This window comes from Crocodylus porosus, unplaced genomic scaffold (genome assembly GCF_001723895.1).
Source record: "Crocodylus porosus isolate Cpor-Errol unplaced genomic scaffold, CroPor_comp1, whole genome shotgun sequence".
NCBI lineage: Eukaryota > Metazoa > Chordata > Crocodylia > Crocodylidae > Crocodylus > Crocodylus porosus.
This window is the reverse complement of record NW_017728907.1, coordinates 47,247,170-47,270,405: the sequence shown is the minus strand read 5'-3', so window position 1 is coordinate 47,270,405 and position 23,236 is coordinate 47,247,170. Positions and strand designations below refer to the sequence as shown.

The window sequence follows — 23,236 nt, the reverse complement described above, 5'->3', positions numbered from 1 at the left end:
AGGTCCCTTCCGACTCTAGCTACTATGAAACTATGAAACATCTAGTCCAACCTCCTGCTCAAAGCAGGACCAGCCCCAACTACATCATCCCAGACGAGGCTGGTCTACCTGGGGCTTCAAAACCTGCAAGGATGGAGAGTCCACCACCTCTGTGTTAATTGTGTTACTATATTACATTATAATAAGATGTAATGTTCACCTTTTTCGGCTGCTAGTGGAGACTGCTCCCCCAGCTCTGCCTGGCCCTGTGCACGTTTGCTGCTAACACAGCTCCTGGAGTCCCTGTTCATTTTGCCCTTGGTTTTCCCAGGGCAATCTCCCATGAACTCCAGCCCCAGGGCTGAAACGGGCAGAGCCTGGGGGCACCTGGCCAGCAGGGTTGAAGTACCAATCGATTATACATGTGCCAAAGGGGACTGCTGAGGACGGGCAAGGGAGCAATAAAGCACACAAGGCCCAAGAACCCCCTTTCCCACCCCTGGACTACTCCTGAGGGGGCAATCACAGCCCCCCATACTGCAGCTACTCCTTTACGGACTCACATACTGGGGACTGAAGCCACCTACCCCTGCAGCCCCTTCCACCAGCCCTGGGAGCATGCAACAAGCAAGGGTACGAGCCAAGTTCAAAAGCAGGCTGCTGGGAGCGGCTGGCACAGGTGCTGTCGGAGGGCAAGAGAGAACAGCGCGGGTGTCCCCTGTGAGACTGCGGCAGGTGTGGAACAAGCGGCAGCACACTCACCTCCTTACGCAACACTCTTACAAGGATCTTGCACACCCTGGTTGAAAACCACTGCTTTAGAGGGTATGAGGTTGCAGGGCACGAACATGCACGAGCTGAGTACACGCACCCTCCCCCTGCTCGACTCTGCAGTCGCGTCTGTTGGTGCAGATGAATGGGGGTTTTACTGAAGTAGCCAAGTCTACGGTGAGCGCTCCTGAACCAGCATAAACGTGCCTTACAAACTAGTGTGAAAGTTGCATCTGAATTTTATTCCCACGTAGGAGTAAGCCATACCAGTATTAGTAACTTTACATTATGCTGGGGATGGATGTGGGGTGTATATGTATGCTAAGGTGCTAAGACAACCTTAACTAGAAGAGTCAAGGTGCAAGACAACAACATGCACCCCGCTCTGAGGGAGAGAAAGAGCCAGCAGGCTCTCTGGCTCCCAGACTGAGCGAAGGGCCAGTGGCCCCAGGTCCGCAGCCCCAAGGAGCCAGGCAGAAATCCCCCTTGCCAGGTGTGGGGGGAAGGGAGGGGCCGGTACTCCCTTGGCCGACATAAAAGAGAGGCCAGGGCTGATCAGCGGGAGCAATGCGGAGCCGGAAGGAGGACGTGGAGGTGATGCACGCCGGCAGACGCTGCGAGCAACGCTGCGAGCAACGCTGAGTGCCGGTAGGAACCTCTGAAAGGGGTTTGAGCCCGGGCTGCTGGCCCCGGCGGCACAGGACGGTTTGTTTACCCGCGGGGGCGATGGAGCCCGGCTGGAGCTGAGTACCGCAAAGACCCTTATAGAAGCGCACTAGTTGACTTTGGGTACCGTAGTCCCTGTAATAGGGGCGCAGCTCAACAGTGAGCTTGGACTGTGAAAGGGGAAGTGGATTAAGCCCTCCAAAGGGGCTCTTCGAGAGCCAAAAAAGGGGGCTCGACCCCATAGAGGGCAAGTTTGTATTGGAGGATGACCGCAGACTGCTGGAGCAGCCGCACCGATCAAGGGAACCCCTTTTTTTGGTCGTAGTACTTGTTTTGACTGTTCATTTTTCTTTTGTGAACTATCTGAGTGACATACGGATACGTGGCCAGACCAGACGGTCAGCCACCACCCGGGGGAACGGGCGAGGGTGGAGGGGCGGTGGAGCCCTCAGAAGCTCAGGACCCAAGTGATGCCGGTGAGACTCATAATTGGACTGCGTGCGCCAGACATCTGAACCAACTCCGTTAACATCAAAGTTATGGCAGGTGAACCAGGCGTGTGTGAAACCCCAATTAAAGGTGAGGATACACTAGGCGACAGGCAGGCGGCGCCTGCACAGTCCATGGGCATTGGTGACATCCTGACACGCCCCAATGAAAATGCTCTCAGCCTCTCAAATGGCCTTTTTTTAGACCAAATCTCAAACCCTTAATCAGGGTAGATACAAATCAATGTTTTTAAATTAAAAAATTGCATTTTTTATTTAATCATATTTTTTAATTTTTTTTGTTAAAATACTTTTTATAAAAATAAACCTTTATAAAGATAGTTTTAATGTAAGATATGCTAGAGCTCAAATATCTCATCATGGAATAGGGATTATAACTTCTAATTATATACCACTTGAGATAATATATTCATGTAACCTTTTTAGAAAAGTTTTATAAATAGGTCACAACAGGTCATGGACTATATTAGGGGTCCAGTCTTATGGGGCTCCCAGAGCCGCCTCTCTAGATTAGGAAAAATTAAAGAAAACCACTCTACCCAGTGGGACTCGGTGCTCAGTCTAGAAGATCCCATTAAGCATCTCTGTGATGCTGTTTCAGTTCTTCAGCTGTGGATTTGCGTCTCCAGAGATAATATCCTTGTTAACAGCAGTATATGGCGACAAGAAATAGCAGACCTGGTTACCCACCCATGGGCTCTATTGTCTCTTTGCAAGCTTGTGTGCACACAATCAGACCCTTACCTTCACCTAAAAGGGCAAAGTTTTAAGAAGTTAAATGAACAGAGGATTGTTGGGGGTGGAGTAGATCTGGGCAAGGAGGAGGAGTCTGGAGATAAATAAAAGGAAAGAGGGACAGTAGAAACAAAGGAGAAACATTTGAGCAGAACATTCCGGAAGTCTTGAGGAATAAATTTCTGAGTATAGCCTTTCTAGTGAGGGAATGATGTGGTAGAAGGGCAAACCTATCATGGCAGCAGGCTTGCCAGGCCATAAAAGAGGCCCTGTTTGGGAACATTTTAATGAAGATTATATCGAACAACAACAATGCACTTTTTGTAGAAAACAATGATTAAATCAACGCTTCCTGACAAGTGATTTAAATCATGACTTAAATAATCATTTAAATCAAATCCACCCTGCCTTTGATCCTTGATCTCATGGTTGCTTTGAACATCCACCCAAAAATCTTGTCTTGCACCCTGTCCTCTCATTCAGCATTCGATCAGTGCTGTATTCAATACATCTGGAACTTCATTTCCCATCCTGGCAGGGATTCCACACAGCTCCATACTTTGTTCTTTCCTCTTTGCCGTGAACCTGCTCTCTCTAGGTGATCTTTTCAGTTTTTAAGAACATAAAAATTGCCATACTGGTCAGACCAGTGGTCCATCCAGACCAGTATTCTGCCTCCAACATGGGCAGATCTAGAATTCTGAAAAGTGGGGTGAAGATGATGCGGTACAACATCACATATAAAACACCACGTATTTTTCTCCAGTTAAACTAGAAGCGTTACTAATATGCCAGGGGCCTAGGGCTACATTATTTAGTTTAAGATTGAAGCAAAAACAAATATAATTTCATTGGAGTAAGTTAGAAGCAATGTGCAGGGCTTTGAAATAGGAGCTTCATTACCAGGTGTAGGTAACGTAGCAGAATCGCAGACCAAAGGCGGGTGTGACTGGTGGAACATCAAGACCATTAAAAAGAAGAGAGGGCTGCTAATGCCTGTGGAATGAGTGGTTTGGAAGGGACCAGGGAGATGACAATGAGCCATGAAGCCAAGTGACTTCCTCAGCACGGCCTGGATAGAAATGCTGCTGCCACTGCTGGCAGTCAGTTTTAAACTGTGGGTGGAGCAAGAATCAAAGGGGGGGGGGGTGCAAGTGCACCAGGGCAGCCCCTTGGATCCACCCCTCAATGCAATACAGGGAGAGCATTGAACTGGGCATCTCTAGAGCAGAGGTTGTCAATCTGTGGTCTGCAGAGCTCTGGGGGTCTGCAGACTATGTCTAATGGATCCACAAAAGACGACTGATCAATCAAAAAATATGACCAACACTTACAGTTCAAAGGGGTCCACACCTCCATTCAAAATTTCCAAAGGGGTTTGATCCACACCTCCATTTGAAATTGTTTAAGGGTCCACAAATTAAAGAGGTTGAAAACCACTGCTCTAGAGTGCCCTATTCCCTGTTCAATACCTTCTCTGGCACCCACTATTATTGGTTTAGAGGTGACAGAGGAAATATCTCCAATCATTCTTGTCACTAGCCATTAACAGATCTATCATCCATGAATTTATCCAGTCCCACTCTGAACCTGGCTAAGTTATCTGTTTTCACTACCTCCTGTGGCAACAAATTCCTTAAGTTAACTATGTGTTGTGTAAAAAAATACCTCTTTTGTTAGTTTTAAACCTGTCACCTACCAATTTCAGTGGCTGCCTCCTACTTGCAGTGTTCTGCAACTTGGTGAACAATGGTTCCTTGTTCACTTGGTTGACACGTTTCATGATTTTATGGAACTGGATCACACGCCCCCTCACCCTTCTCCTTTCCAAATTGAAGGGTCCTAGGCTTTTTAGTCTCTCCCTGTACGTCAACTGCTCTAGGCCCCTGATCATTTTGGTTGCCCTTCTTTGTGCTCTTTCTAATTCTACTACATCCTTTTTGTGATGCTGGGATGAAAACTGCACACAGTATTTGAGATGTGGGCACACCATGGATTTGTGCAATGGCATAATGATGTTCTCGGTTTTGTTTTCAATTCCCTTCCTGGGTGCCACTGTACACTGAGCTGATGTTTTTAGAGAACTATCTCCAGTGGCTCCCAGATCTCTTTTCTGAGTCGTAACAGCTAATTCAGAGCCCAGAAGTGTGTTTGTATAGTTAAGGTTATTTTTCCCCAGGGGCGATACCTTGCACTTGTTGACACTGAAGTTCACTTGCTATTTTGCAGAAGCTAAAAGCTTAATTTTAAAATAGTGTAAAGAGAACTTGTGCTGTGATCAAGTAACTTCAGGATCTGGGGTTTGAAAGAAAAATACTACACAAGAATGGCCAAGAGACAGCAACGCTGATTCAGCTGCAGCAGAAGTAGAGCATCACTATTACTTGTGTCTTTCTTGGTGGTCTTCTCTCTGAAGTACCCTCTTTTACCAGCTGGAGTTCAACACAAGGTGATAAAGATCAACTTCATATGCTGTAGAACTGGCTGCCTTCAAGCACACAAGTTTTAAGTTGACCATAAATGTAGGCGGATTTGCACTAAGCTGTAGTTTCTGGTGTCTGTTGGATCACCCAAGCCCAACTACTTGTGAAATATAAATTAAACATACATGCTAAGAACCACAGTAGGGTCTGCAATACTAGCTGCACAGTTACCTCGAATATATTCTCTGATGCATACTTTCCATTCTGTTCTCCTGGCACAGATCTGGTGGATTTCTAAACAAAGTCCTATTACATTTATGGTGAAAAAACTACTAGACACCTGGTTCCCTCTGTAAATTCCTATCCTGATCAGGGTTTGAGATACTCTCTTCATCTGGCATCAACCCCATGCTCTTCTCTCAAGAAAAGAAAATTAAATAGACTAATACTATCTGATTTACCAAACAAACAAAAACCTTTTGTTTTGGGATCAGAATGTGCAGTGATCTCTACAATATGACCCTGGTACCGAAGTGCCATCTTCGGGCAGCTTCCCACCCGCAGAGTCAACACAGAGAGAGGTGTGTTGACTCTACTAGCAGATGCAACACTGGTCTCACAGACATCCACGTTAGGAGCTGATAACAGTGCTAGCCAAGACCTCCTGTATAGTTCGCTCATAGCATTTGCTGTCCATGGTTAATACAAAATACCACAATAAGTGCAAGCTGGTGAAGTCAAAGTTGTGAAAATCAAAATTTTCAATATTGAATAATGAATGGTAAACAAATTTTGGCGGGAATTTAGATAAAGAAGAAATGATTTTAAGGTATCAAGAACCCTTGGATTGAATGGTCTCTTCTCTAATCTTCCACAGATACAAATTATGCCTGAAAGGTAGCTGAACAGTCATGTTCAGCTTTATGAGATCAGCTGAGATGCTCATTCCAATTTTCCATTTAGCTAGACTATTTATTTCCAAGTCTTTCAGATATAATCTGGTACTTAATTGGACATTTAGAGAAAAAATAGAGAGAGCTAAGACTCTTTTAGTACGTGATAGATTTTAATACATTACCCTCAAGGCCCTCAGGGAAAATTCATGAATATATATGCCAAAGGTTACAGAAGGGTGAAACTCTTTTCTACTTAATACTCTCTATATACATCTAGGCAACTCTATGTAATGGAAAATGATAGGATAGAGTACAATTTCGTAGAAGTTATATTGGTTGGGTTATAAATTCTCTAGGACTTATGGTAAGTGAATATTACTGTCCTATAAATGTATAAAAGTAGAAGGAGACCGCTATATGTGAAGCACAGGCAATCATTTCTGTTCCAGTTACACCAATAGTATTAGAATCGTTCAATACCATGGAGAATTATTTGGCTAAGGACCCTCAGGTTAATCCCGACCTATCCTAATCCATAAATAGGGAAACTGGATTCAGATGTAACAGTTGGGGACCTTCTTTTTTAGCTGGTTTCTCTGCAGTAGGCAATCTTTTTTTTCTTTTTTTTTTTCAGAAAAGGAAATGCTGTAGAAACAGGTGTGAACTGAAACTGTTCCTATGAGAGTGACACTAGTTTACACAGCAAGTACTACAATGAGATAACGGACCACCCCCACAGTGGCGTTTCTCTCCCAAATTCTGCGTGGGGTATTAAGCACTTAATAGCAGCATAAAAACGACTGAAGTGTGTGTCCATCCCAGCCTTCACTGGGAACACACACAAGACAGTGAAGTAAGCAAGCGGGCGGGATATGGCTTTAGCAAAGCAAAGCTTTAAATGCCTGGGTGACAGGGAAATCGCTGCAACATTTCTAGGCCACATTCATTTTTATCAAGTTTGTGTCATTTTTGTGAGCCAGGTCGAAGTCTGGAGCATTCTGGGGAAGAGCTTATAAAAAGTGTGCACGGGCGGCCTTTGGGGGATTTTGTGTAGCCAGGAATGCAGAACAGAGACCAACAAATTTCAAACGTGTGTGCCTAAAATTGGCATCTAACACCATATTGCAGGATCTCAATGAACTGATTTTCACAGGTGTTAAGGCCCATGTTAGACACTACACAGTTAAAGTTAACTCTACACTGTTTTCATGGCACAAAATAATGATCTAGGCATGATTAATGACAAGTTGGTGACCTCACACTTGATTAAAAAGTCTTTAAAGACACATTAGGACTTTCTCCATTGGGTCACTGCAAAACAGACTCAAGATTTTTTGGATGCACTTGAATCCAAAACGTTACATTTCTTTTAAGCTGCATTTTCACTTCTGGATTTCCAGGGCTTATAATACTTATTTCTGGGATACACACAGTATCCCTATAACAGATCTTATCATATTACAGGTACATGCTTTTAACCCTAGTTCCAGTTTTAAATACGAGTTTGTGTCTGGAAATGTTCTTACCAGCAATTTCATAGAAACAAGACATGCAAAGATTGCTGCCATATAATTCTATAAAGGTACACAGTACCACCTTTAAATCTTATATTATTTTGTTTCCTGGCTGGATCAGCAGGATTTGCAGCTATTTTGCATCACCACAGCACGGTCAAACCAGGCAGCATACAGATCACAGCTTCTTCTTCCTCCCTACATCCACAGCTGTGTAAACACACGCTGCCCATTCACCCTCTCTCCTGCACGCTCACACCTCCACATTTCCATCCCTGCCAGTTCTCCACATATTCACCTGCACACACACATCCTCCAAATAGCCCCTGCTCATTCTCAAGGGGATATCCTTCACCAACAGTCTCTTGCCTGCACACACACACTGCCATGCTTCTCATCTTCCCTGTCAAGTACAACAGGTGTAATAGGTAATTTTTTTTAAGGAACTGCTTAGGGTAAATGATGGGTTTCCACTGCCATTCATCATAGCTGACAATTTCTCCTTCAGGTGACGCCAGTGCATGAAATGAGAGAAGCGCATCAAAAAACACCATCTTTCAAAATAGTCCTTGCTACCAATTTTGAAAGGAAGTGAAACCACATGCTGCCTTTTATCAAGATAGCCACTGCCTGCTGTTGCTCCCAAAGGGAGTGAAGCTGAACTACCTTCAGGGAAGATGGCGGCTCCTTGAGCTGTCAGAAAGCACAGGACCATATGAACAGAAGCAGCAGAATTCATCATAATGGACAGTCTACCATTTCAATCCCACTGAGAATGAGGAAAAATGATGGACCATTTTAAGGTGGCTGTATAAACCAGTGGTGCTCAACTTTTTGGCCTGGGGAGCCAGATAAGTGGCAGGATCGGGCCTCATGCCACCACGCTCAGCCCCATTCGGGCTTGTGCCACCTGGCCTAGCTCCATGCCATCCCACACTGCCCCGCTCAGCCTGGCATTGCCCCGATAGGCCTCACGCACTCAATTCAACATGCAGAGCCAGGCTGTCTTGTCCACAGGGCTCTCCCCAGGTCTGGAAATTTGACAGCAGGGGAGCAGCAATTCGCAGCCACCACTCCCCAACTGCCAGGTTTTCAGACCTTTGGGAAGTCTCAAAGGCCAGATAATACGGCTCTCCAGGCAAGACCTGGCCTGTGGGCCAGGGGTTAAGCACCTCTGGTATAAACTATGGGCGGTCTCTGGTCTTGATCCTGTTGGGAACATAAAGCAGCAGCCATTTAAAGAGAGCAATTCTTCATGACTTTTGGTCAAGATGAACATTATACTTCAGACTCTGCTACAGAACAACTGTGAGTCATGAAAAACCACAGAAAAGTTTACCCTAATAGTAAATTTTCAAAGACTATTGCATTTGATTGACTCAAGAGTCCCACCTGGCAGCTTTCAAGGAGACAAAGCTTGAGAAGAGATTATTTAGAGCTACCCAAAGTGGTAAACTTCCAGAGGATCCTGTTTCCAACTAATGTGGACTCATCGGAGATTTACTTGTAGACGTACAGAAAGTTAAAACAGCACTGTCAGAGCAAGTGCTGTAACGTCAGGGCATATACTCAGTATTTTTCATACATAAAATAAAGCCAGGCTGTAATCGCAAAATTCAATCGAGCCTAAATTACAACAGTAAATTATAGGGAATTTCAGGATGAAGGGTTGATCTTTAAAGCAAGTAGCTTACCTTCAAGTCACATAATTTGGGTTTTGAACTGGGCAGAGTGGAGTGGGAGAAGGAAAGGACTGGGGTTTCTCAGGTGAGGTACTCTGACTGTTTGAAATGGCTTTGCTTTTTGTGGGAGCTTAAGGAGCCAATGACTTAACAACTGGACTGTGACGTGACCTTATTTTTCACATGCAACATGAGGCATTTCCCCCTCCCCCCCCCAAAAACCAGCGTCTATACACATGGTACAGGGTAGGGGTGAGGGAGAAGTCACTTTTCACTTTAATTAGAGTGGCTCCTTGCTCTAATTAAAGTGCCTGCAGTGTCACATGCTTCAAAATGGCAGTGGGAGTGTTTTAACTATATCTCATTCAACAAACTTCAGTTAAAGCGCCCCTGCTCCCACGACTGCCGCGTGTCCCTGGAGGCTGGGGGGGCACAATGACCACCCGCAGGCAATGGTATCGGTGTCGGCGGCAGGGGCACGGCGGTGGTGAGCAGGGAACTCCCACAGGCGGCTGCGGCGGTGGCAGCAGCAGTTGACAAGCAACGGTGCTGTTTGCAGGGGGTGTACCACCAATCTCAGGGGGTGCACGTGCACCTGTGTGCACCCCCTACACGTCACCAATGCCTGCTGCCATTTTGAAGCATGGGGACACTGAATACACATGATGTGGGGGCTGCTGGAGCATGCTAATTAGCACGCTCCAACAGACTCGCAGAAGACTTGATTGAGTCTGCTCCTTCATGTGTACAGGTGCCCTTTATTCACAGGAACTTCTATAAAGAACAACTTACAGTAAAGAGCCAACAGTCTTGCACTTCCCTCGCAAGGCTCTGGGGCCTAAACCTAAGTGACAGAGTAAGTCCTACTAGAAACATAGGGCAATTTTACATGAGCAGCAGGGAGAGGGGCTCTAATTAAAGCACCACCACATCTCTTGTATCAGCATCTCTGCGCTTAAACATGGCAGCAGGGGCGTTTAACGAGCTTTGGTTCAAGCACCCCTGCTGCCATGTTTACATGTGGGGATGTTGCTACACAAGATGCAGGAGGCTGCTGCAGCACAGTAATTGTCATGCTCCAGCAGACTCAATTAATCAAGTCCGCTCCCATGCACTGTAATTACAGTGCATCGGACCAGCCTCCACACTCATGTACAGGCACTCGTAGTGTCCAGGAAGTGTGGCATCCCCAGAGACAGTCCAGGTGAGGCAGCAGGGACTTCCTGGAGTGGCATACTTCTTGGACACTTTATATTCCCAGGAGAATTTACTCTGCCACACAGGTGGCCGTGACTTTTCTCTATTCTGCCTTCCCAAAACCAAGCACGTGTTTTACCTGGGGGCATACCGTATGCAAGGAAGTACAGGTATAAAGAAAAATGACTATAACCGCAGTTACCTAGTTCAGGGGCTCCCAACCTTTTTAGATCAAGGACCAGAAAACCGTGGACCGGAAGTGACCGCAGACCAGAACTGACCATGACCAGCAAACTGCAGAAGCGACCGGAGCTCCCGCTCCGCAGTATACTGGTCACTTCTGGACTGCGGTCTGGCAGCCAACCCACTGCAGCCCGGCACCAGGCCACTGCCTGGTGGTTGGGAACCTCTGACCTAGTTTATTTATTGCATAAACCGTAATGTGAGATATTTAATATTAAAAGGATAAAATCATAGATTAGAAAATTTCACAAGCTGTTTTACCAAACTGTGCTTCAGGGGACTGTGCTATGTATTCCCCACACTGTTTTCCAAAGGGTGTTTGCGTTTTATGTTTCCAGTATGTTCATAGCGTGCTGCTTTGTTTTTCACTGCGACTCCACTGCCCAAGAATTTCCAGAGTACTTTAAACTGAGTATTTGTTTGTTCCAGATTTGCAGCGCGCCTGTCAATGTGGCTGTGGGCATCGTAATTTCAAAAGCACCCACAACCGTCTCTAAAATAACAACACACTAGCATGGATCTCTAGCAAATGCTCTCTAGCATTTTAAGTAGAATTAGCATTCTCCTATTTGGAAGGTTGAAAACCATATCCAAGTTAGCCAGTGCCTGTCCTGAAGCAATACGATACTGGAATGCCCTCCCTAATACCGTTCATCCTTACAACCTGGCCTGAGAAAAGAATTAAATGATCTGTTAACTATTCCAAATACAGCTTCTTATGGAGATTTTGATTAAACAAGTCTGTGATGGGGCATGCTTTTGCATAGCTGGGTCCTTACTTTCCCTATTTTGCCTTTTTAATTAAAGATGACAGAAAAGCCACTCCCCAACATCAAGAATTTGTTGGTGAAGCTCCAATGACAATGTTGCAGATAATAAAAAATGCATTTCCCAACAGTAGAAACCATTAAAAGTAAGGATCTTCCCAAATCACAATGGCATAGTATTATACCATACATACTCATCTATCTCACTGGCAAATGCAAGCAAGTGAGAGTTTCTAGCACCAGCTTCAAAAATAACTTAATTAGAGGTGAGAGGGATGCTGATTTCTGAAAGAACTCCTTTAAGGAAGTCTTCTTGGTTTTCCTGCATGGCTCTTTGCAAGCGAGGGCATGGAACAAATATTAGGGACAAGCTGGTTTTTGAGACAAGGGAGAACGTTTGCTAGAGATCCACTGAAATGTTGTATTATTTTAGAGAGTGCCACGGGCGCTGCTGAGACTGCGATGCACACAGACACCTTGTTCAACAGGCATAATTGCGAATCTGAAAAAAAAATAGGGCGGTTGTTCTCGTTCCACAACCTAAGTTATTGGTTAAGAGAAATACTCCTGACAGACTAAAACTCATCTCATCTTGTCTACAGGAAAAATAGGAAGGTGCCACTAAGCATACTATCTATAGAGTACTCCAATCACGTCATTTCTTACTCTCTGTATAGACTATTCTTGTAGGTCACAAAGGATACCTTTTTAATTAATGGGTTTCAATCCCACGTGTGTGGAACCCAAGTTGGAAAGGATTACTTGACACAATTACTGATGTCACTCACTAGTTGCACTAGTTTCTAGAAGACCGTTTGTCTCGCATTTCGGGCAAAATGAAGGATCGGAAATGTTGATCCAGTGACATGACAGCTAGGACAAATTTTTCATTTGGAAGTAGACTGGGAGGAAGAGTACAGCAATGAGAAGGGAATTACATTTTCTTATATTGTGTTTGTGTATGTGTATACGCACACCAGTTAGCTAGAACCAGCTAACAACCCTTTGTCAGGGAGGTAATGAATCAGAGACCAAATTGTATTTGGATTTGGTTTTTAATAACTTATTTGACTTAGAAAACAAATACTTTCAGCCACCTGTAATGAATGCTAGAAAATTTTTATTACTGATTCTGAGGTAGAAAATGGTGCCTGGCATTACCTGTGTGCCCATGGAGAGGGGAGTGGGGTCGCGGCAGCGTTGGAGAGGTGCTGGACGTTACAATCAGACTCTTCCTGTTGCTTGTGCGACAGCTGTGAAAAACAGAAATAATTATGAGGAACGTTTTTAATATTAAGGTATTCTCAGGCACAACAGGTGAGATTTCCTACAGTTCAAGACACCTTCCCTTCACTATTCAGGTTAGTATTTTCCCATGGGCTGAATTCCAGCATAGCCTGTCGGTGTTAAGGTTGCAGGTCTAGGACGTTACCTGGTCAACAGTCGGTACATTGTGGGAGAGGGATATCATGTACAATCTCACGCTGTTTGGATCACTGCACAAAGTTGATCAAAAAATATCCCCCACTCATTTCCAAACATCGTGATCACAAACAGAAAATCTTTATTTTTTTATTTTAATTTCAATATGTTCAACTGATAATCTATTCTCTATGGCAGCTGTCAGCACCATCTGGCAGCAGGCGGCTTAGCTCCAAGAAGAGGCTGCTTCCGGTCCTGCCTGCACCTCTGCCACAGGGCCACCGTCACCACTGCCACCTCTCCCTGCTACCCGAGCAAGGCCGCAGCTCCGAGGCCAGAGGGGACTTGCTCTGCTGACCCCGTGTGATAGAACGTTCGCCAAAAAATCTATTGCAATTCCTATCTGATATTGTCAAGAGAAATAGCATTAAATATTAATTAGGAAAAAATAATGTTTTAATGGCCAGGAACAAATTGCTTTGCTCCAGTTGACTGCTAGCAAAACAGTGAAGAGGAAAGCCAAACCTGGCCCCTCCAAAACAAGGAAATCTGGAGGCAAACTCCAAACTAAATCATTGATGAACAACTCAAGCGTGTCCACCACACATGTGTGCTGCAATACTTAGCCACAGCGGCATGAAGCAAACAAAGTTTCCAAGCCAACATTTTCTGCTGAAGCCACTTGCACTTCAGTATCATTACTCCAGCAAAGAACATGACACACTGTCACAAGTTATCCTCCTCCTCATCATCATGCTTTCAAGGGGTTTAGCATCAAGACGCATGACGAGATCAATGCTCATCTTTATCTGGTTGCAGGTCCAGGACAAGCCTTATAAAATGTAATTATTCCTAAAAGTAACTGCAAGTAGACAAGCAACATATTTATAAACAAGTTATTAGAGACTGGATCATTAAACTGCAACATGAGTTTCCCATCAATTTTTTTACTGTTTCAGAATTGGCATGCCAGGCTCCTTTTAGATAGTAAAGGCTTTCCTACTTGCTTGGACTGTTCTCAAAACAGAAACCACACTGGAACTGATACAGGGTGGAGCAAGAGGGAAGTTAATAGTAACTAGACTGATAAAATGTTATAGTCCATTGTCTTGTAACAAGCCAAGCAGCTAGTGCATACCCCTGGAAGGATGCAATACAGTGCCCGAATACAATTATTGTCAAACCCTGCTTCCTTGTAAATTGTTGAGTGTTGAAACTTGCAGCAACCTCAGTTTAACGCTACGTATTTAGCAGTGGCCTGACGATGAACACAGTAATTATCAATCTCCAAGTAACTGCACCTTGTCAGAGCCTTTCCTTCTCATCATAATCCTTGTAAGCTTTTTCCAGTGTTGTTCAAAAGTGACACCCAAACACATTAAGTTAAAGAAACCAAAAAGAAACCCATACAATTAAACCTCCAAGCATAATAAATCGTAATAAAACTGAAACGCCATTAACTGCTATTTTAGCTCTTTAGTGTCCTTGAAACATTTTGTGAAATTATTCAGCTGATTCAATACAATCTTCACATGTATTTAAGTACTATTCAGAAAGTCCATTCAAAAACTGATTGCTACTTTGCATATAATATGCCAATTTTAACAGCATGAGTCTCAGAAGCTTAAAATCTCATTTTATAAATAGATTCTTAGTGTACCCTCCATTACTTTATTCCATTAAATACTGCAGAAAAAGAAATAAAACACCGAACTCAAACATTAGTGCTAGATAAACATTCACACCCTCTTCCTACAATAAACAAGACCAAAATATTTTAATTTACAGGCATGATTCAGTCAAATTTTACACATTAAAGAAAAGCTCTGTTCTCTCCTCCCACGGTCTCTCCTTCCTAAAAGGTTGCAAGCTATTCCAGATGCACTATGTGATGTGATGTGCACAGTCAGTTATACAAAACACTATAGGCTGAAATCACAGGTATGGTATCATGGGCAAATCAGCCACGTGGAGAGCCAGGAAGAGAGAGCCAGTGAGGCACCGCTGCACAACTTCATCCTCATCCTCTCAGTATTTGCAGGGATGGGGAACCAGAAGCAAAGGGGTTAAATACTTGGAGAGCAGACAAAGTTGGGATTTGAGAGCCAGAGCCAGATTTACATGCACACAGAAGGAAAAGGAAAGAATAAGTGGTATGTGGAACTGGTAAAGAAACAGGTATTTGCTCAGAGTAAGGAAATGAGATAATTTCCACGCTCACTGTTTGCAGCTTGAGAAAGGAAAACTTTCATTTAAACCAATGGTGCTTAAACCTTTTACCCCATGAGCCACCTGGGCAGTGCCTGGGGCCACCTGTGGCCCCGACCCAACACCCGGGACAAGCTTGGTGGAGCCCCATCCGGCCGTGCAGAAGAGGGCAGGGGCAGCCCGGCCCCAACGCAGGCACACAGGGAGAAGGTTGCTTGGCCTGGCCCCGCTCCAGCCATGCAGGGAGAAAGGGCCTGGGAGCAAACCCGACCCGGCCGTGCAGGGGGACGGGGTGCGGCCCAGCTCCAGCCTACTGCACAAGGCTTGGGATTTGGCAGCTGGCGATGGCGGCAGTGCTCATTTCCTCTGTCTCCCCACCACCAAGTTTCCCAACCTGCAGGGAGCCCTGTGGGCCAGATGCCATGGTTCTGTGGCCCAGAGGGTAAGCACCCCGATTTAACCCACTTTGTCCCTCAGAAAGTAAAGGAGGGCGGTCTTCTGCTATTGTCTGAACTACACACCCCACCGAGCGAGAAGCTGTACCATACAGGAGAGAAAACAGGTGAACGATGAATTCAGATTTCTTGAGACATGGCATGTTGCAACACACACACACACACACACACACACACACACACACCCCCTATACTCTCCCAAGAGAGATGGGGAAGGAGCACTCTGGCAGCTCTTACTAACTCCTGGAATCCAGGGCAGCTCAAAACCTGAAAAGTCCTACCGTTCAGTTATCAGAAAAGGGCAAGCTGCAGGACCTAGGTACCTACAGACCAGTTAGCCTAACGTTAATCCCAGGCAAATAATGGAAACAGTGATCCAGAATTAGTTCGCTAAAGAATTCAAGTATGGTACAGACCATACGGCCAGTCAGTAGGGCTTTATGAATAATACGTCTTTAAAAAATAGGAGTTCCTTGTGGGCTGACAAGTTTGGCTGACAGGCACCTGTCAAATGTAAATGTACCTGGATTTCTGTAAGGCTTTGACTAAGTTAGTACAACACACAATTCTTCATACAATTAGCACTATGCATTAGATGGATTAGAAATGAATGGAGGCATCTCAGAAAGCAGGTGCCAGCAGGGAATCGCCATCAAAGAAGGGGTCTGCACTGAGGCCCTGCAGGCTCTCGAGAGGCGACTCAACCTTTTCATCAATGATCTGAAAGCAAATATAGAATCAATGCAGGAAACATGGCAGATGACACAAAGGTTTGGCAGGGAGAGAGACAATGAGAAGCACAAAGCCATCCAGAGAGATCTGAACGGCTGGAAACCGGTCCCATTTTTACAGCTGAGTAGGAGGGATGCAGCTAGGAACAAGAAATGCCTCCAGAATGGCGGTTCTCACCGTATTAAGCAGTAATTATGGCAATATATAGGTGAGAAAATACCACGTCCAAAATGGCCCCTTAGTCTAGCAGGCAGAAGTATAACAACAACAAGAAAATTCAGGTTTGACTGGTATTTTTTTTCCTTTTCCTAATGAGAGAGATTAAGCCCCTACCTGCCTCCTCCAAAAGGACAGACTTTACCCAACCAACTTTCTGGCTCAATACAGGGGCAGCTGAACAAAATGTAACGCCCCGGGATACTCAAGACAGACGGGATGAACTAATCTGTCAACCAACTGGCCTTAAAGGCTATGCAGACTTATTACGTATGCATTCTATACACCGGGAAGCATGCTTCTTCGCTCCAAGGAGCTTAAGACCAAAGCACCATGCGGACAGGATGAGCAGAAGTGACAAAAATGGGAAGGAAGAGGAAGAAAAAAGTATTAAAAAGCAGATGGCTGGAGTATTCTGGTTAGTCTTCCACAACATCGCTACTATTTAAGGCAAGGAAATGAAAGTGCTCACCCCTTCCACACAGGCTGTCTGAGCTTCCTGACTTGCTTATAAGCCAATAACTATTTTCATGGCTTTTCTTAATTTAAGGCAACCTGCAGAAATTCTCTCTCCAATTCCTGACCATGCCTTTGGGCTGTTCTCGTAACACAATCAGAAGAGTGGGCCTTCGTTACAGTTCTTACCTGCGTCCTCTCTCGAGGGCCAAAACTGACCCCCAGAGCTTTTGTGCAAGCCAGCGGTTGGCACAGAAGTTGTTGCTGCAAAGAGCCCGGCAGTGCCGCTCCTACAAGCTAAACATATCTGCCGCTCTGTCGAAACTGGGCGGCCGATGCTGTCACCTGTCTTGACGCTTTTGCATGCGGGACTACACAGGCTGAACACTTTATAGTCTTGACAAATATACTGCCAACTGCCAAGCACTACTCTGGAAGTTGAGGGGAAAATACGAAAGCCATGCCAATCTAACGTTACAAATCACGGTAAGTTACTCATACTGAAAGATTTGCAACCGTACTTTTTCTGCCACCATGGATATATCATTTAAACTATTTCTAGAGGAGCCTCCTCTCCCGGGTTGTAAAAATAACATTTGTTACGTGTATTAAACTGCTCCAAGTGCATTCTTGAAATGAAACACTGCAGAACATTGGGCTTGGACTGGGTAACTGGAAACTGTTTGTGGACCTGCGACACGCTCTGTAGCTAGGCACCCCTCCGTAATGTAATTTATGTGAGCATCTGTTAAAGTACCAGAGCGCGGCATATCATCTCAGTGGTCTGAAGGAGGCAAAAATATGACCAATTTTGACTGTTACTCTAAGCCTTAAAAAAAAAAAAAAAAAAATACGCCTTGTTTTGTATTCAAGTTCTGGCTGAAAATGTTAACTGTTACTGCTCCACTTACAGCGTAATCTACAATTAAATAAATGTAACATTAAAACACTTCCCTACGGGTGCTGTTCTGGTCCGCAGTAGGAACGAGTGGCACAGAAGATCCAATTAAAAGTCACCGGTCGTAGTAAACAGTGCCACAGGATTGCAGGCGGAGGTGGAAGGGACCCCAACACATTACTCAATTCTCTCTCTCATAGCCAACAGAAAAAAAATGCACGTGCAAGCCACAAAACAAGTACACCAACTATTCCAAATTTTAGACTGGCTTTCCTATAAACTCGGACACCAGTAAAAGATTACCAAAAGAATTAAAGGATTTTTAAAAGTCTGGGCTCTCCTTAGAGATTTTCTTGCATCGGTCCAGCTTCTTTTAAAACCCCATTAAATCTGTTGGTTCTGAATTCCTACCGCTTTCAGAAACAGGATACCAGAAATCCAATAACAAATATGTTCAGTATTTGATGTAACAGTGGTTAGCCCCAATGTCATGCCTACTAAGTGGAATCCATATTTCTGAGTGAACACAGCCACAGAAGATATTAATTGCTTGTCCTGCTTAAGCCTAACAACACCCAGCTCTACACAAAGGTTAATCATTAACTGAATTTTCTTCTGCCTTAAAAGCAACGTTCAGAAAAGGTTTTTAACTCTCCTTTGTTGATGTATTTCACGAAAACTTCTTTTTTATGAGAAACAGACATGTTGAAGACGAAAATAAATATTTAAGAATTTTTCTTCACAATGGAGGAAAATATACAAATCTGCATGTTAATGAAAGCACCAGCTGCACAGCAACTTTAACTAGATATGGAAGTTATAGCTTTAATTATAGTAATTTAGAGATGGAAGCAATTTTCCAAGCTTTGGTACTACTGACAACAGGAATAATTAGTTCTTCAAAAAGAGCAAGTAAGTGTGTGGTTCAAAGGGATTATTTTTACATTCAAGAGCAGGTTAAGAGTTCTTCATCCCAGAAAAATGCTGTTATTGTTCATGTGGTGGATCTGATGTTTGGCATAGCACTATCCCGCATATCCACGTAATAAATGTGCCATCTTCATCCTTCCCGTTAAGTTACCGTGGCTTCCTGAAATTGTATTGCAATTTAGAAATACACGCTCATGGACACAAATTTAAATTTGAGAGAGAGAAATGAAGAGAACTAGCTGGCCTGATTGAGTGTCTGATACCAACTGCAAGAGAGACAGGGTTTTACCCAGCAAGTCTAGAGTAACCTCTGTTTGTAACTTATTTAAATGCTCTCTTCTCTCAATTACCATGCATCTCAGCATCTCAGCCATGAATACATTTGTCTCATCAGTGCTCCTAGGAAGTAGGAAAGTGTTATTACCTATTTTGCAAGAGAGAAACAGGCACAGAGAAATAAAGGGTAGAGCAGGATTTGGCCCTAAGTGACCTACCCAAGGTCAGAGGCGGGTGCAGAGCAGGGAATTCATCTCCAGCAGACTCAGAGCTTTCCTCTTACCTCTTGCAAAAGCCTCCCTCCTCAGACAAGGGACAGCACCGCCAGGTTCTCTGCCACCTGTCACCTAAGAGTCACCTCCGACCTGCGCTGTTTCCCAGACCCTCACCAGCCAGGTTACGTAGCAAAAAGGTGATTTAATATTTCTCTTATTCACAGCTTAGCCCGTATCACCATTCCCTTCTGCATCGCTTTGAAATGAACCACTGACTTTACTTTCCGTGATGCCAGCCTCCACTGCCATTTCAATTTTTATACAAGAAGCTTCATGTGTGGGAAGAGAACATCTGCAAATCCACATTACTGTCCCCTTTCAACACTCTTCTGTTCTGGCTTTCCAAGGTGGACCCACACCTTAATGTGGTTTTTCGGGGTAACCCTTGAAGCTAGGCCTAATCATACGGGTGGCTCTTCTTTGTACCCTGTCAAGCTTATCCACATCCTTCCTGACGTGTGGTGCCCAAAACTGGGCGCAGTACTCCAGCTGTGGCCTCCCCAGTGCTGAACCGAGGGGGAGGAGCACCTCTCTGGATCTGTTGGCGACACATCAGCTGATGCACGCCACCGCTCTATCTGCCCTGCTGGCGACTGCATCGCACTAATGGCTCATATCTATCCTCCGATGAACTGTCACCCTCCAGGTCCCTTTCAGATGCAGTGTCAGCCAGTGGATCACCACTATCGTATAGTTATGATGAGGGTTCTTCCTACCCAGATAAAGGACCTGGCACTTGTCCCTACTCAACCTCATCTGATTGCGTTGAGCCCACAGGACCAGCCTGCCCATGTAGTCCTGGATCCTTGCTCTGTCCTCAGATGTGCCTCCATTTCCCCGCAGCTTAGTGTCGTCCGCAAACTTAATCTTTGCGCTTCCCACTCTGTCACTAATAAAGATGTTAAAGAGCATGGGCCCAAGCACCCATCCCTAGGGGACACCACTAACAGCAAGGTGCTGGGGTTTCCATGATGCACTCTCAGGTGGATTGTCCTATCCGGTTCTTGGCAGGCCATTTCCTGCCAACTACAACTAAAAACAATCACTCCCCAAGCACAGAGGTTAACCCTGAAGGAAAGGAAAGTGGGAACACAGATGAGACCTAGCAGGAACCATCTTGTTAAAGGTTTTGGGAGTCTCTGGACTGAATTGGGATGATCAAACCTAGAGAAGAGAAAATTCAGGTGGGATTTAGTAAGTCTTCAAATATAAAAAAGAGTGTTATAAAAGATCACAATCAATTATTCTCTATGCCAGAGGTTTCCAACGCCCAAGCCGTGACCCCGGTACCAGGCCGCAAAGGGTTGGCTGCTGGATCAGAAGTTCAGAAGTGACCGATATACTGCAGACCGGCAGCCAACCCGTTTTTATACCGAGTATAAAAAAGGGTTGGTTGCCAGTCCACAGTATACTGGTCACTTCCAGACTGCAGTTTGCCGGTCTGTGGTCTAAAAAGGTTGAGAACCACTGCTCTATGCTCCCTGGAACAAAATTAGAAGTACGGACTTGAATTGCAACAAGGAAGATAGGAAGTTCTTCCTAATATTTAACCTGACACTCCAAAGGTGATTCAGGACTGGAACAAAGTAGCTAGAGGGATGGTGAAATCAGTGCCAAGGGAAGGTTTAAGCGCAGGGTAGAAACGTATTTCACTGGAATGTTTTAGGTGTTCTCTGAAATGCTATGATTAAGGTCTAGACAAGTGAATTCAAAACCCCTCAAATCCAGTAGCTGCTAATGTTCGCTCTCCAAACTTAAAAAGTTTTTCAGGGATAGACAGACGACTAGGAAAACAGAAAGGTTACGACTGGCTGATTTGATGGTTTGCTACTAGAAGGAGAAGTCTAGCATTCACAGATCTGAAACCACATTGCAGCAACCACTCTTCAGACAGGGAAGACCAGGAACATGCACTTCAGTCTACCTGCACTTCATACAGAAAGTGTCCATAAAATAAGCACCTAGATCTCTGAAACTCTTTAGAAATGTAGGAACTCCCTGGCTTGTTTGTTTAGCCACGGGATCCATTTCTGAAATCCTCCAAATGCTGACTGGGATGCTTTCCACTTGCCACGTGAATCATCCCACTGCTGAGCCAATTGATCCAAGCAGTCTAGATACAGACACACAAATTATACCAAGAGAGTGGGGAGGGTGACAGCTTCTCATATGTCAACTAATTAATGGCAAGTGTTTTGTGTGTCCACTCTTGGAGTTAAGTGCATACAAAAGTCTACCCCTATTCAATTATCAGCTTACCTAACTACTGAATTATCCAAGTTCAGTCTCTACTTACTGTGGGACAGAGCAGACAGAGGAACAATTACTGTGAGTTAACTGCCCTCCCACCCCACCACAGTACCTTAGAGTGACTGTCTGCACCCTTGTTTCAGGGTGCAGGTTGTAGCCATGTTAAGGACAGAGGCAGACACAGTTCTCTGGGTAAACCCAGTATTGTTTATTAGACCAACTCAAATTTCCAACTATCTGAGTTGGTCTAATAAAAGATATCAGACTTGCCCAAAGACCCGTGGTCTGCCTGTGTCACCGTTTATGCAGCCAGACGGGATCAGATCAGTCCCCAGTCCAGCCCTGGGCGCTGTCTCTGACGGAGGCTGGTCGCAGCTGTTTCTGAGGAGGAAAGCTTGCCATGGACATTTAGGAAACGCTCCTCTAGTGCCTTGAAACCCAAGGGCCAAGGGAAGTCGTAATGTTGCCTGCCATCGCCATCCTGAGCTAGTCTCCCCGTTGCATCTCTCCTTACCTAGACAATGGCAAACAAAGTGAGGTTTGGCTGCTGCTTCTTGCTGCTTGACGCACTGAGCTTCCAGGTTTGAAACCAAAGGAAAACACCCCAAGAACTGAGGGGGACCACTGAGACTGAGCATTCAGCCTTTTCTTTCCTTTAGAAATAATCCATTGCTGTCCCTGTGATCGGTGCAATTGCCTACCCTGGACATCGTCAGGAGGAGACTGGACAGTCACCTCGCCCCACCTGTCTTTCCCACTTCCAGCCCCTTACAATCTATGAATCTGAAACAGGAAATCTAAAACAGCCCCTAAAAGAATAAAAAATGTGTACAGATCTGGTCTCTGTTGGGACTATCCTTAGTCAGAAACACCTATTTTTGTATCGTGTAAGGGATGTGGATAAGAACAACTAAAAATGGCAACATCCCTCATGCTCAAGAGGGAAACCATCTGAAGAGGTGCCCTGAGTCAGAAAGGTGCACAAGGCACTCAAGTATTTGTGTAAGCTGGGGTGTCTGCACACGAGGATTTTCTGGGCACTTTGTTCCCAAGGGGACCAGCCCTGCAATGCCTGCTGATGGCTGCTGCTACCCGATTAAAGAAAGGAAAAGAAACTAATTGCCACACATTGCGTGCAGCCTCCCCAATTCTGTCAGCACAAGTGCACTGTGATGCCTTCTACACCCGGCAACCTGAAGTAATAGCAGGGCTGACTGAGAAACCAGAGGGACTTCTGAGGAAGAGGATGGAGGCGTCAGACAGTACTGCCGTGGCAGATCCAGCTACACTTCTGCACATAAGGCCTGCCAGAGGCTGGAAGGAAAGGAAGGGAAGTTCACTTGCTTTTCAACAGAACGAGCTGAAACACAAAAGATTTGGAAGAGAGCACAAGGATGTGCACAGAAGTGCAAATGGTACACTTTTAACCAGAAATTTACAAAGCAGTAATAGTTCTAGGGTCGGAGGGGACCTGAGCAGATCATCGAGTCCGACCCCCTGCCACGGCAGGAAAGTGTACTGGGGTCAGACAACCCCAGCAAAGTGATTGTCTGGCTTTGTCTTAAAGCCCCCCAGGGTAGGGGCCAGCACCACTTCTCTTGGACGTTGGTCCCAGACCCTAGCCACCCTGACCGTGAAGTCGCGCCTCCTGATGTCTAGTCTGGATCTCCCCTCTGCCAGCTTGTGACCGGTATTCCTGGTCACTCCTGGCGGTGCTCGGGGGAACAGGGACTCCC

General features: G+C 45.1%; 1 protein-coding gene across 1 annotated transcript in view; it reads right to left on the bottom strand.

The window, feature by feature from the left end:
* Positions 1 to 23,236, bottom strand: part of MAST2 (microtubule associated serine/threonine kinase 2) — a 207,754-nt gene that overhangs the window by 79,335 nt on the left and 105,183 nt on the right. Inside the window, exon 3 of the mRNA XM_019531350.1 lies at positions 12,544 to 12,635. Within this exon, the coding sequence (XP_019386895.1) occupies positions 12,544 to 12,635 (92 nt within the window). The remainder of the gene's footprint in view (positions 1 to 12,543; positions 12,636 to 23,236) is intronic.